General features: G+C 38.6%; 2 protein-coding genes across 7 annotated transcripts in view; both read right to left on the minus strand.

Moving 5' to 3' along the window:
- Positions 1–1,410: 1,410 nt before the first annotated feature.
- On the minus strand, positions 1,411–7,438 carry sdsl (serine dehydratase-like). Its single transcript, XM_084742955.1, has 9 exons — positions 7,302–7,438; positions 5,483–5,639; positions 5,316–5,352; positions 5,088–5,227; positions 4,190–4,278; positions 3,845–4,078; positions 3,628–3,758; positions 3,404–3,490; positions 1,411–1,514 (listed from the first exon to the last, which is right to left on the minus strand). Exons 2-9 carry the CDS (start codon positions 5,630–5,632, stop codon positions 1,411–1,413), a joined length of 972 nt encoding a protein of 323 aa, XP_084599081.1. The 5' UTR covers positions 5,633–5,639; positions 7,302–7,438.
- An 802-nt stretch (positions 7,439–8,240) lies between these two features.
- LOC146310491 (apoptosis-stimulating of p53 protein 1-like) overlaps positions 8,241–14,452 on the minus strand; it is a 58,075-nt gene continuing 51,863 nt past the window's right edge. For all 6 annotated transcript variants that reach the window (XM_084742095.1, XM_084742096.1, XM_084742092.1 and 3 more), the window contains 4 exons: positions 12,592–12,725; positions 12,002–12,168; positions 11,591–11,790; positions 8,241–11,242 (listed from right to left, as the gene is read on the minus strand). In XM_084742095.1, coding sequence (XP_084598221.1) covers positions 11,201–11,242; positions 11,591–11,790; positions 12,002–12,168; positions 12,592–12,725 — 543 coding nt within the window. In that variant the 3' untranslated portion in view covers positions 8,241–11,200. The remainder of the gene's footprint in view (positions 11,243–11,590; positions 11,791–12,001; positions 12,169–12,591; positions 12,726–14,452) is intronic.

Consider the following 14,452-nt stretch of genomic DNA (forward strand, 5'->3'; position numbering starts at 1 on the left):
CCACGACTCAATCCTCCTCTGTCTATTTCGTCTTGTTACGTCCTTTATGTTGTTTACATCTCGTTATGTCTTCTTACGTCTTTTGCAGCATTTTCAGTCTCACGTTTCCATTTTTGAGCCAGTAATCTAGTTATAGGTTTATAGATACAAAATTTAATGAGAAATGAGTTGGATAAATATAAACATACAATACACATTAACATATAAGTAGACTTCCCAGCATGCATTGTTCTCCTAAGATATTTTAAAGAAAGCATATGATGAAAACTTGATTTGTCTCCAATACACTTTTCTGTCTTCTAACGTTTTGAATCATTATAAAATTATTTCAACTTGACTTTTTAAGTTAAAGTCTTTAAGTTAAACACTATTTTTTTCAGCATATGGCGCTTGAAAACACCTGCTGTAAAGACACCATAGTCACAAATTGTACCCTCAACCATGTTATATATGAGTCTGTTTTCATTGTACTTTATTTGCTATATTTTTAATATTAACTCTGTTTTGATGAATACATCACTTTGATGTGCTTTTTAATAGATCGTGTGGTGTTACAGAGAATACAAGTGATTATGATGTTACATAAAGGCCATTCTCTGCTCTGAACCTAAAATCTTATGCAACCATCTGAGAGTTAAGAAGGCAAAGACTATCAACAGGTCGTTAAATGCAGCATTTTCCATGGTTTTCTCTGACGCAAGACAGTGAGGAGCTGTTTCCATAGTAATAACTTCCTACATGTAACACAAATCAACTGGAATACTAAACTTAAAATGACATGAAACAATCCAGCATTAAAGCTGTGAAAGGTTTTCATCTAAAATATGTTAATGTATTGGAAAAACAACGCAAGGCTGCAGATGTACACACAAAAATACCAAGAGATGAGACAAATGCACTTTTATTTGTCTGTAGTGTTCTCAAAACATGAAACGTAAAAGTAAAACTAGTTTTAACATATATTTTATTATGTCAGTGCTGCAGTACAATTGATTGAGGATTAAATCAAATCAACAAATATCTGTTTAAGCAGTCCACTCAGACTGAGTGGCTGGTGTATTTCTGAATTGTGATCTGTGACGCCACCATGTGGAAAAACCTGGTAACTAAATTCTGATAGTTCAGTGAGCTGAGCAGGGTGAAAACGTATGATTCACTCAATTATTCATAACTGAAGACATTCTCTTTATTGCATTTTTATATTTTATGTGACTTAAAAATTATTCTGCAATATTAGAAGCACTAATTCCTAAACTGCCTGCAATTCAAACACATTTGCTTCAAAATTAGACGATATATACGTCTGGAGTTCTTGTAGAATTCATCTTTATTCCATTAGTCTGTCTACACATCATTCACAGAGCTGATCCAGTTTTATTCCTATGCACCCACACAGACACGTTTGCCTGGTTATGCCTGCAGTTTGCGTTTGAGGTTGTCCAGCTGCTCCATGTCCACGCTGCAGCCACCGCACACGATCACCAGCAGAGGGCCAGACAGAGTCGGCAGCCGACCTGGAAAGAAGCAGTGCAACAGAAGTGACCATCTTCTCCAAAAGTTTCCCCTCATTAGAAGCAGGACAGGAAGTTTCATGATAATAAATGCTTTTAAATACTTTTTACAGACATGGCTGGAGGTCTTATGATCTAACATGGATGAGAATAAGACCTGTGAGTAAATAAAGACCATTAAGAGCCACATGTTTGCCAACTAGATTACTTGTCCGAAAGGCCTCAGACACTGAGTCACTGTTATCAACAAACAGAAGAGCTCAAAATTAAATCTAAATCTTAAATCTACTACAAAGTATTTAAACACACACCTCTAACCACATTATTTAAATTTTACAGAGCCAAACATATTGTTTCAAAATTGGTGTTTCAGATTTAGTTTGAACTGTTTAAGTGTAGTTGAACTGAATGAAAAAAAGATATTAAATGTAACATTGTTTTATTAAACAACAAGCTACTTTTAGTTAGGATTAAAGGGTGCTTTGTTTTTGCGTGTGCTTTATACATAATGTTCCTTTTCCAACTGTGAAAACTAACAAAGTGGATAAAAATGTATAAAACTTAAAAAAGTGGCAGACAGGACTGAGCGATATCTAACTTTCAGACCAATTGTGATGCGATTTTCAATGATTCACTGAAGGACACAGGAGGTAACTGTGTTATTTTTACAGGGAGAGATGGCATCTCTGCAGCATGACATGGTTTTATGTAGAATATTACTCTGTGTATTTCTTTTGGAACAGTATTTTGACATCTGTTTCTGACAAGTGTTGTGCCTTCTGCTATTTGGAGGTTTCAGTAGGAACAGGGTCCTTCTGTGTTTGAATTATTACTGCTGATATGTTTGTCCTTTATGTCTGTCTGGTGTTTTATGTATATTCTATATGTATGTACACTGCCCGGCCAAAAAAAAAAAAAAAAAACAAGTCACACACTCTAATCTTTTGTTGGACCGCCTTTAGCTTTGATAACGGCCTTTAGCTTTGATAACGGCCTTTAGCTTTTCCAAGATCTTGTATTGATGATAAGAGAGTCGGACCGTAAAGTCTTCTACAGTACATCCCAAACATTCTCAATGGGGTTAAGGTGTGGACACCCTGAACCACTCTTTCACAGTTTGAGCCTGATGAATCCTGGCATCGTCATCTTGGAATGTGCACGTGACATCAGGGAAGAAAAAAATACATTAAAAACCTGTTCATTCAGTATATTCAGGTACTGAGCCGACCTCATTTTTTGGACACATAATGACCTTTTTCCATTTGCTCCAGAGTCCAATCTTTACGCTCCCTGCAAATTGAAGCCTTTTTTTTCTGATAAGCTTTTCTGATAATTGGTTTTCTTAAGGTTACACAGCTGTTTAGTCCTTTACTTTCACTATTAAACAGAGCTGTGAGTTCTACTGTTGATGTTTTACGATTACAACGATTTCACCAAACGTTTAAGTGATCTCTGATCACGATCATTCAACACACCACATTTCTTCCTTGAAGATGATGCTTCACCACCATCCTTCCAGGTTTTAATAACGTGTTGGACAGTTCTTAATCTAATTTTAGTAGTTTAATTAATCTCCTTAGCTGTTTTCATCGCTTGATGTCTTCAGACATGGTTGTTTAAGAAATGAGAAGCTACTCGCTGCATCAGTTAGGGTTAAATAACTTGTTGCCAGGTGAAACATATTAATCACTGCAGTAATTATCCAATGGACGGCTCTGACCTGTTTGCTTAGTTAAATCCAAGTGGTGACTTCTTTTTTGGCCAGACAGTTTATATTGTTTTTTTCTGGCTGTAGCATGGGTGATGAAATGTTCCCACCGTGCGGAACAATAAAGTTAATCTTGAATCTTGCATATAAATGTGCATCGAACCCATGGCCTTTGTTGTGTTACCTTCCTCCTGCAGTCTGTGAATCAGTCCACTGTAGACAGCTGCTAGTGCTGCTCCACACGCCATCTCTACCAACACACGCTCCTCATCTACAAGAAGACACACACACTGAGTTTAAGTCAAATGAAACCAGCATGAAGTAAAGTTTATGTACTTCTAAGGGAGATTATTCATTACAGTTCCTTGGAACATCAACATGCACGCTGAAATAAAGAAAGGGACTGACCCAGGAATGTTTGGACAGCCTGCAGAGCCTGCTGGTCAGTCACAAGCTCAGAGATGACCTTAAGCTCGCTGCACTGGCTGTATTCAAAAGCTTTCTGGCAGACCGTCTTCGCTCCGAGACATTTAGCCTCACTGTGGACACACACACGAGGATGAAGTCAGTCAGTCTGGTGGGATTCGTGACTGCAGGAAACATTTGAGCCACTTTAACCTCTGACCTGGTAATGTCATCCAGGGTTACCACCCTCCCAGCCTTGACCGCCGCGTTGAAACAGTCGGCCCCTACTGTCTCCATGGCGACGACCGGTACGTCTGTCCAGCCGACGTCCTTCAGGCCCTGGATGACACCACAGAGGAGGCCCCCTCCGCCCACAGACAGCAGCACAGCTCCAGGCTTCACGTCGGGACCCAGAGAGGCTGCAACCTCCCCGATCATGCTGGCGTGGCCCTGCCTGGGCGCGTGGCGAGGAGGGAGATACAGGAGGTCATTTCATATTGGCACTTTTACAGTTCAGCCATTAAACTTACAATACAGAAACTGTAACTGTGATGATTGTTTCTACCAGAGCAGCGGGTGATCGAACGGAGGAACGTAGGTGAGTCCTTCAGTTTCTGCCAGTCTGAGAGCCTCTGCATTGGCATCATCCCAAACCTAAGAAGAAGAGGAGTTTACTTCAATTTCTCTTCTAAACTTCATGTTCAATTCTTGTTCTTAAGACTGAAACAGATTCTGAAACCACAAAGGTCCTGTTCAGACCTAATATTAACATGGATCCTCAGTGATCTGATCACGAGTTGACAGCCTGAAGTACAGGTGTAAACATTAATGAATTTCTTTGTGGAAAAAAGATCACGTCTGTCTGTCCCAGCGTGATAATGGCGGCTGCTGTTGAGCCGCCTATTAAAATAAACAACACACTTTGCAAACATGAAGGGACAGTTCACCCAAAAATGAAAATGGCTGTTTTGTTTCCGTTTGAAAACTGGTCACCATTCACTTTAAAAAAATTTTTGGGAGATTCTGCAGCACCGATTTCCTGTGAAACTCCAGCTTAGTTTTGTGGAGTAAAAAACTAAACCTGACCTTTGATCGGTCTGAGGATGAGCAGATATTAACTGAATTTTCATTTTGTGGGTGAACTATCCTGTTCAGTTGTTTCTTTCCTTGTAAAAACATCGTGTTGCTGTGAAGAGCAGCACTGGTAAAATGAGACTCACTGTGGGCTGATAGTTTAGTGTGGTGTTGAACTGAAAACAACAAAAACAGGAACGAATAAACCACCAAACAGGCAGTAATGGACATTCAACTAACAAAACAGGCCTCTGGGAAGCAATTTAATAGCAGGTGTGAACTCATGAAGTCAAAGCTGTCCATGCAATCGGACTACACAGGACGCATGTTAACACCAGCTCTGAAGAGGCTCTAAGAGACATTTACTTACATTTAATATTCTACTTCACCTTGCCTGTGATCTTGACAGTAGCGTCTTGATCCTGGAGTCTCTGAACGACCAGCTGAGAAGAGGAGGAGGGAATGACGATGGTGGCTGGCAGACCCATTTTTCTGGCAACATAGGCTGCAGCCATACCTGCATTACCACCTAGAAAAATGCCATATTATGTTATATAACAGTCACCAACTGATGTAAGTGTATTGTGCATATTAACATGAAACGGTAGAAATGTCACCTGAAGAGCAGACAACTCCTTTAGACTGTCTGGCGAGCTGTAGGAAAGAGCAAGTTTTTTTTTTTTCTGAGATCTACTCCACCGTCAGTCAGTGTTGCCCTTTAATCCAAATGACAAATCATCAGATGATTTTTCCAAGCAGCAGCAAAGGGTTTGAGGGTTCCTACCTGCTGGCAGAGGTGTCCGATGCCACGGATCTTGAAGGAGCCAGAGGGCTGCGAGTTCTCCATCTTCAGGTACACGGAGGTTCCCACGCGTTTGGACATGCTGACGCTCTCCAGCAGCGGCGTGTTCAGGTGGAAATGCTTCGCCGCCATGGTGTAACTGGTTTCAGATGGCAAACAATGTGTGAGATAAGAAGAAAGCTGAGCGTGATAACAACTCAGCAAACGCCTGATGACAGCTGACACAGAAATATATTTTCATCAGGGTGATTAGGTTGTCAACAGGAAAATGCTTTCTTTACTCAAGAATTTTTATATAATAAATTAATATTATAGGTTTCAATGTTCAGACTGGAGTTTCCTGCCCTACTGTGTGACCAGTGCTGCCTTCAACTAGAGTCAGAAACATTTTAAAAGTTAGGAGAAGAGCTGATTGGCTGAAATGTTCTGTACATTTGTCATGACTGATGTGTTTTGTACATTTGTTCAAAGTGTCGTGTGTACTGTTTATTTAATCTGTGTGTACTGACAGTGAAGTTGTATTGCAACTTTTACTAGTTTTATTAATTTTTTCTCTTTTTTCATTTTAAATTTACTATTTACATTTACTTTTTGTATTTTGCTTATATATTAAAATTTACAGTTACACTTAAGAAATGCTGCTGGCAGCTCCCTGCACTTTTTGTTTTATGACAATGTTGGAAAATTCGATTTTCATAAAGCCCAACCAAAATATCAGTCGATCAATTTTTGCCTATATGGGTATCTGCCTATATGTTGTCTGATTTATGCCTATCATGTCTATATTTGATCATTTTTGCTCTAAATATTTACCATTTATGTTTTTTATTTAGCACAATTTGCAATTTTTTTTTAAATAAAAGTATTAAAATACTGATGCAAGTTTATTGTTTTTATTGTCGACCTTTAAAATATCCTGTCTCTTGTGTTAACCACTTTTGAGGGATCCTTACAAAATATGTGTGTATGTATATATTATAAATTCAGTATATCATATTCTGTAGAAAGAATATCTACCAATTCATCAATTTCTTTTTTTTTTACACCATAATATCAGTATTGGCGTCAGCTCCAAAATTCCACTTCCAATCCCTACATTAAACAAAAAGGCACCAAAAATTTTTATTTTTACTGCAAATATATATTGGTTCCAAATATTGGTCATTTGTTTTCCTGATAATCAGTATCAGGCTTGAAAGATTGACCTCTAGTGGAGTAGCAGTAACACAAGTAGGCATGTGACATGAACATGAACACGGAAAAGCAGCACAACTGTAATATTTCTATACTCTGTAAGTTAAGCTTTTTTTTTTTAGTCCATACCTGCTGAAAGTGAGCTTAACTGTTTGTTGTTCTGAATTCAGTAAGTAAAAAACAACAGAAATCCATAATGGAATGAGATCTAAAAATCAGTGACAGCAGCAGACATGTCAAACATGCAAACCCATCTTGATAACATTAGGGATCATTTTATTTTGATGCGTTTATTCAACTATTTGTTGTGATCAGGATTTGTGAATCTAGAGTTCAAAGTGTCTTGCTTTAAGTATTTTGTTTCTCAATCTTCACGCGACTTTTATCCACATAGTAGAACAAATTTGTCCAGAAATAAATGTGTTCTACAAGCTTTGTGAACCTTCATGTTCTACAGCCACAGGAGCTGTTTGACCAGTGACTGTGGGACGCAACAAATACAAAATACAAAACCTTACGTAACGTACACTAACTTACAATGTAACCTATATAATAACTTTACGTCATTACTTAGCAGTCTACTTTAAAGTATTAAACGTTGACTTACGTTTAGACAAAATGCCTTGTTGAACGAGGCTCTGACATTTAATGACGAGGCGGTTTATTTCATACAAAGTAATATTTTCAGTGCACGCTGCATTATGCTATCTGATGTAGCACAGAGCAGCAAAACACGACCACTTCCGGTCGCTACTTCAAAATAAATGTGGCACGTGATTTACTTTTCCAATAATAATAATAATAATAATAATAATAATAATAATAATAATAATAATAGTACTATTTATTCGTCTTACGGTAATCAAATAGGCTACTATTATTTTTAAGTTATTAGTAATTTCAAGTAAACTATAAACAATGGAATATTGACTGTTTGAAAATGTAAAATAAACAAATGAAAGGATCGATGAAAAATGAGAGGACAAAATGTCTGAAGAAAACTTCACATTTTTCTCTTAAATTCACTTTTTTATGTCATGTGGTAACCTGACACATTCCAGTGAAATTGATGATAAGAGGGACTGTACGATAAACTCAGTCAAATACAGTAATCGCACAGTGTGACAACATAGTGAATTAAAGTACAGTTGTAGAAATGAACTAACCTGCGCACAGCCTCCTGTCGATGTAGAGACCTGGATCACCTGTGAACAATAATTCCCCTCTAAAGTCCACAATTTATTACTAAGACATGAACACGTGTGTGTGTGTGTGTGTGTCAGAAAAAAAGTGAGAGAGAGAGAGAGAGAGAGAGAGAGAGAGAGAGAGAGAGAGAGAGAGAGAGAGAGAGAGAGAAAGTCAGCCAGAAAGTTCTACATTAATTTTCTTTGTATGTTATGTGCTTCCCTATGTTTTGTTTGATTTTGATGTATCCAGATGTTCTAACTACAACCAGCTCCTACCTTTGACACTCTTTCTTTCTTCATTCTTTGTGCATTTTATTCAGAAACTTGAGTAAATCGGTCACAGTCATTTATTCTCTGTATGGATTATAATTTCTTTATTATTATTGTACATTAGCTGTGTAGTTACAGGTTGCATATACACAAAGTAATGGTTCGCACTCCTCAGACCAACATCACTCAGCTTATTGCTTCATATTTTACACAGCATGTTAATAAAGGACATGACGATTTGTGTCAAACCCTTCCTGTACACTGGGTGGCAGCAGTGAGTGGCGCCAGCATTGACACATAAAGAAACGAGCAAATGTGTCTAATAATAGTAATAATAATAATGATGATAATAATAATAATAATAATAACAACAATTATAATAATAGAAAAACAATTTCCAAAGCTTTGTTTTAAATAAAACAACAAACCAGGAGAATAATACATTTCATACAACTACTGAAATATGTAAATTTGAAGAAAAAATAAAATCAGAGATGACACTTCATTCACTCTCGGCTAATTTAGCCCCATTCCAACACTAAAGCAGTTAGCCCAGGGATGATGTATACAACTATATTCTCAGCCTTTGTTCAAAATGTGGCAGGGTGAGGCTGGGTTTGCTATGACGATGTTTGTCTCGACTTTGAAGACAACACACAGTAACCACAGGAGTGTTAATGTGATATATTTAAGAGGACTGATGAATATAAAATCCTTTAACACTGAGCTTCTGGTAGATGAGAATCACTGCTTCATTATACTGTTAGTTTTAGAGCCTGGTACCGATACTGACCCAGTATGAAGACCAACATGTGCCAGGTCTTAGTGTGGACTAAGTGTTAATGGGTAAAAACTGGCAGAAGTTTTATTTCAAATTAAAATATTGTCACTTTCTCCTTCACCCCTAAACCCATTTTCTGGGTATTTTGGTTTCACAAATTCACTTCTCACATTCTTGTTTTCCTTCTTTTCCTCCTTTCTTACCAGCAGCAACCATTTTGCTGAACAGATGTTGATATGACAACATGCATCAGTGCTGAGTCAACATAAATAGAGAATAGTAGAATGCTGAGACATCCATAATGATTCACAGATGCCTCTTACAGCATTTTGTGAAATCAAAATGTTTTTCTGATATCAGTTCAAACCTTTTTTTTGTTTTTTTAACCATGCCATAAAATGATATTATCATCATTGTTGCTTGTGTGGGTTGATGTGGACCTCAGCCACCATGCATCAAAAGCTTGCTGGATTCTGCTTCTTTAGTCTTCTGGTTGCAGTTTTCTGTGTTATTTCTGACTAACGCTGCTAATCGCTGCTCCCTCAACAACCTAACTAAACCTGAGTTCTTTTTTGAAGCAGGGCAATATGACTTATCAGCAGTCAGTGTGTTACCTACAGGAGATGCCGGTATGCACACCCCCAGTTTGGAAAGCCAGCCATGTACTACTGTGGACAACTAAATGTAGTTTAGCCACATAAAAAAGGTCCACTGAAAAAAAACAAAAAACAAAAAACAACAAATCCATTTAATTGTACCCTAGACTTGTGAATATTTTTTTTCACCACTTTACTTTGCTGTCAAACAGCCTTTTTTGAAAACTACTGTTATATAAACCAAATATCAATATTAGGCAAGTCAGAAATTTTTCCTTGCAGAACACAGGAGCTGCTGATCTACTGCTGCCTCCATCTGTTAGTTTGTTCAAGTAACTGCGTGACTTCGGTGCTTTAAAATGAGTTTAGATTCACCAAAGTCACACGTTAACACAAATAAATGATTAGATCCAGGCAGCGGTAGAACAGGAACTTCTGGTCCTTTTTGTTTTGGCAGCGGTTTCCTGCCAGAAAAGGCTGTCTGATGGCAAAGTAAATCCATGAAAATATTCTAAATACAGAGTACACTTAAGCTGACATTGATCATTTTTAACGAGGACATTTTTAATGGCTGAAATATCTTTTGTTGCTGACCCTTCCAACAAACACTGCTTCTCCAAACTGGGGCCTCATTAGGGCTGGGTATTGTTTAAAAAAATGATGGCACCAGTACCAATACAAGTAAAAAGTGATACCAATACCAGTGGAGTACTTCATTTGATACCTTTTTCTTCATCATGAAGAATTTTTGGTGTAGTTGGCTGCAAGCAAAACCATATAAAAATGTTTATATGGAGGACTGAATACAGGTATTGTTTGAGTTGAAGTTCCAATACTACACGGTACTGACTTATTTAAATCAATACCTTAAAGGTATTAAGTACTAATAAGAGCCCTATACCTCATACAACCCCACTTCAAAAAATCAGCACTATCCCTTAAACAGTCATTCAGAGTTACACTGTCTGTTCCCTCTTGTCACTTTCCTCTGTCCAACTTCACATCTCACACATACTTTGACCTGATCTGTCCTATATATTTACTGCATTTAAATCTTCACATCACAGTGTGAAGGTGTTTTCAGACAACATACTATGTTCACTGCCATTGAGAATCATTTTGCTGTTGATGAACTTGGTTTTATGAAGATCCATCTGGGTGTTTTCTTAATTAATATCCTACAAAAATAAAGTGGCATTCAAAGATTGAGATTATTTGGGTAAATGTCAGATAAATCTTTATAATTCCAAGCTTTCATGTTCTGAGCTGGAAGAACTCAAAGCTGCATCCAAATTATGGAATAAATTTCTTTTTTTTTTTTTCTGTTCAGCTTCTTTCATGCGGCTGAACTGGTGTGAAGTTGCCAAGCTACTGTTGCTCAAAATTAGATTCAGGCAATTTCTTTTAACTGCAGCAACTCAGTGAAAATATATTATGACTCTACCATAAAGTGGCTCTGTGATTCCAGCATTACATCCAAACAAACGGATAAAAAAAAAGTTGCTTCATCAGAGTTGTGAGCTCCATCTATGTTTCCTTCTTCCTTCAGCCTCCCAACTACCTCCATCCTTTGTTCTTTTTTTCTTGGCTAATGCCTCCGCCCACGTGCCGCTGCTCCTTTTGTGCGTGCACGCGCCCTCTGCGAGCGTGCACGTGGCTCCTGATCTGGGCTTCATGCCAGTGAGCGTTGTCTGGGTTTGATCCTTGGATACAGCTGGAGAGAGAGCAACAGAGAAAGAAAGAGGGCAGGGTCACTACATCATGTTAACATTGTTCTCAAGGTGCCTGAACATCATGGAGGCAGACCGTAAGACACTGTGCGCGGATAAATCTGCTGTTTCCTCTGCTATATCACAGCTAATGTACTGAATGAACAGGGCGAGTTTTGGTGTTTAGTGTTTAGGGGGTGTGGCTTAGTGGTGTGATAAATGATTAACACAGTGATGTATTAAGTGTGTCATCGAAGTTGTCCAACTTTTCTATGGGTCATTAGAGTGGACTGAACTGTGTGCACACATTTTTGGAGAGGTGTTAGTTGTTGTAATGTCTGGTGTTCTCTCACCCCCAGCAGGTTTCTGGGCACGTATCCCTCGCGGTCGTTAAGCCGTGCCCACCACCACTCTGTCTCTGTGTCGTCACGCCGACGCAGGATGGTGAGGGCGTCCCCCTCGCTGAAGGACAGCTCGTCGGCCTGCTGGGCCGTGTAGTCCCAGAGAGCGTAGACCAAACCTTTGTTCATCACACCCAACTTTTCTTGCACACCTTGGACAGACACAGAAGATTCATACTAAAAACTATGGTCTTGAAAAATTATAGAAATAATTATATATTTTATATATAATTATATATATTTCTCTCTCTATATATATATATATATATATATATAGAGAGAGAGAGAAAATTTCTATATTTGGTATTTTCTTCCATAGGTTTGATCAAATTTTAAATGCTGACTCTGTCTGTATTTACATACCATAGAGGAACTGTGAACACTGTGTGTAGCCCTCCTCCATTTCTTCACATTTGTCTGCCGCTGTTTCGACATCACTAATCGTTGTAGCGAAAATGGCGGCCCCGGACTCCACCAGCATCTTACAGAGGTGGACGCTGTTACATGAAGCTGCACAGTGCAGGGGAGTCCTAGGAGGGACAACAGCAAATGTGACTTTAAACATTCCTCAGCTGGACAAGGTTCATTCACCTCTGATACAGAAAGGACAAGGATGTTCCAGTAGTGCAGTTAATATCGAATATCTAATAGGCTAAACACAATTAACATCATCACGAAACAGGCTTAGACATTAACTAAACAGGAATAAATCATTTAACTTCTGAATGCAGATCCTCATTAGACTTGGTAATCTCTTTCTTCAATACTGCTACGGCAGCTGAGTCAAAACTGAATTTAGAAATGCAATTATCTCTGTCATTGTTGCCTCTGAGCTGAGCTGCAGTATCACTGCCACAGAGTGTGTTCATTTCCCAAAACACCCTCTGGTCCTTCAGCAGCCACTGTGCTGTTATTAGACTGCACTATTACATGATTGAATTGAAGGTACTGACCATCCGTCACTGTCAGCTGCGTTCACATTAACTCCAAAGTCCAGCAGGAACTTAACAATATGGTGATGACCAGCGCAGACAGCGTTATGAAGAGGAGTAATGCCTTCATCATTAGGCATACTGGGATTTTCCACCTTAAAGATAGATAAAATGAGAAAAAATACAGCGAGACATTAGACTAGTTAGCTGTTAGACTGATTGGCTACCCACAGCAACAACGGAAAAAAAACGCAAAATACCCACATTGGTTCACTGAGAAACCTTTAACTTAAAGGGATAGTTCTGATTATTTGAAGTGGGGTTGTATGAGGCACTTAATCGATAGTCAATGTGTTACCTATAGTAGATGGTGGTCGACATGTTCCCAGTTAGAAGAAGCTATGCACTTAGCACAGAAGCTAAGCAATGTACCGCTGTGGGCAGGGTCAGCAACAAAATATATCTTAGCCACCTAAAAAAGAAAAACATTAATATCAATTTCAGTGATTGCTATATTTAGAATATTTTCATCACTTTACTTTGCTATCAGACAGCCTTTTCTGATGGGAAACTGCTGTTATACAAGCCAAATATCACTCTCTCCAAACCAACCAAATTCCACAGGTGAAATCAGTCATTTTGTCTTGCAGAACACAGGAGTTGCTGGACTACTGCTGCCTCAATCGGTTAGTTTGTTTGAGTTATTGTGTGACTTTGTGTGTGTGAAGCCAAACAATCCTGTTAAAACACCAAAGTCGTTCACATATGCAGTTTGGTTGGTTTGGAGAGAGTGCTATCTGACCTATATAATGTCAGTTTCCCGTCAGCAAATCCTGTCTGATGGCAAAGTAAAGCAGTGAAAATATTCTGAATATAGCAAACACTTTTCTTTTTTGGTGGACAACTTTAAGTGGCTAAAATACCTTTTGATACTGACCCTGTCCACAGCAGTGTTCCTCTCTGCTTCTAATACAACTCCACTTTACAAACTATCCCTTTAAGCCCCGGTGGAGAGCAGTATAGAGGAGCCAAGTTCCTGAATTCACTGTAAAACTCAGGATAGTGCAACACTTTTTTGAACAGCTTGGAAGTTGTTGAGTTGTTGAGTCTTACTGCCTCGGGGTATGAGAACGTCAAACTGAGCTTTGTTCTGGATGTGAAGCAGCTGAATGTTTCCTTGAGAGTATCAGCAAGAGTTTGCAGTTTGGAGTGTCAGTAAGCACTTTTGTCCAGTCTCCGAGTGAAAGATGTCAGGGATACATGAGGGTTTGTCTTAAAAGATTTAAGGCTTTGTTCTCGGTAGCTCTGTGCTGGTGTAGAAACGCTTTGATATGGAGTGTGAGTGTTCAACAATAACTTTCCACACCTGACAACTGAGACCACCTCTCCCCTGATAGAGCTGCTGAGGATCAAAGATATTAAACTTTGTAAGAATTGTCATGAAGGTATTGAAACGCTTCAAAAATCTTCCAGTTATTGGCAGATCTGTTGAGGCAATCTGTGCGGGGGTGTACGGCATGGTTGGCATGTATATCCTTCTGTTGCATAAGGTAATGTCTTTTTCATTCAACACTGGAACGTATCAAAAGCACAGAGTTTTAGAAGTGTAACCAAACTGGAACCATTCGAATTGATGATGTTCAGCTCTTTTTGACAGACTGCTCAAAAACTTTAAGGGCTCAACAGAAGATTCTCTGGTGAGATTACACTCACATCGCTATATTTTTACATTATCATTTTGATACTATTCTGTCAGGGTTTAGACTGCACCATAACACTGAAAAGGAACTAACCACCTGGTGGACACAGGTGTTAATTTATGGTAACAACTAGTCTCTCCATACAGTAAGTTATGGTCAGGGCTGCACCGTATTTTGATATT

Source organism: Lutjanus erythropterus, chromosome 18 (assembly GCF_056507025.1).
Source record: "Lutjanus erythropterus isolate fLutEry1 chromosome 18, fLutEry1.hap2, whole genome shotgun sequence".
In the NCBI taxonomy this organism is placed as follows: Eukaryota; Metazoa; Chordata; class Actinopteri; order Lutjaniformes; family Lutjanidae; genus Lutjanus; species Lutjanus erythropterus.

Bases quoted from the DNA above. Each gene is read 5' to 3' on its own strand.
- sdsl (XM_084742955.1), bottom strand. From the start codon at position 5,632: ATGGCGGCGAAGCATTTCCACCTGAACACGCCGCTGCTGGAGAGCGTC. The intron at 4,079-4,189 runs GTAGAAACAATC...CCACGCGCCCAG, and splicing joins TTCGATCACCCGCTGCTCTG to GCAGGGCCACGCCAGCATGA. The intron at 3,759-3,844 runs GTCAGAGGTTAA...GTGTGTCCACAG, and splicing joins ACCCTGGATGACATTACCAG to TGAGGCTAAATGTCTCGGAG.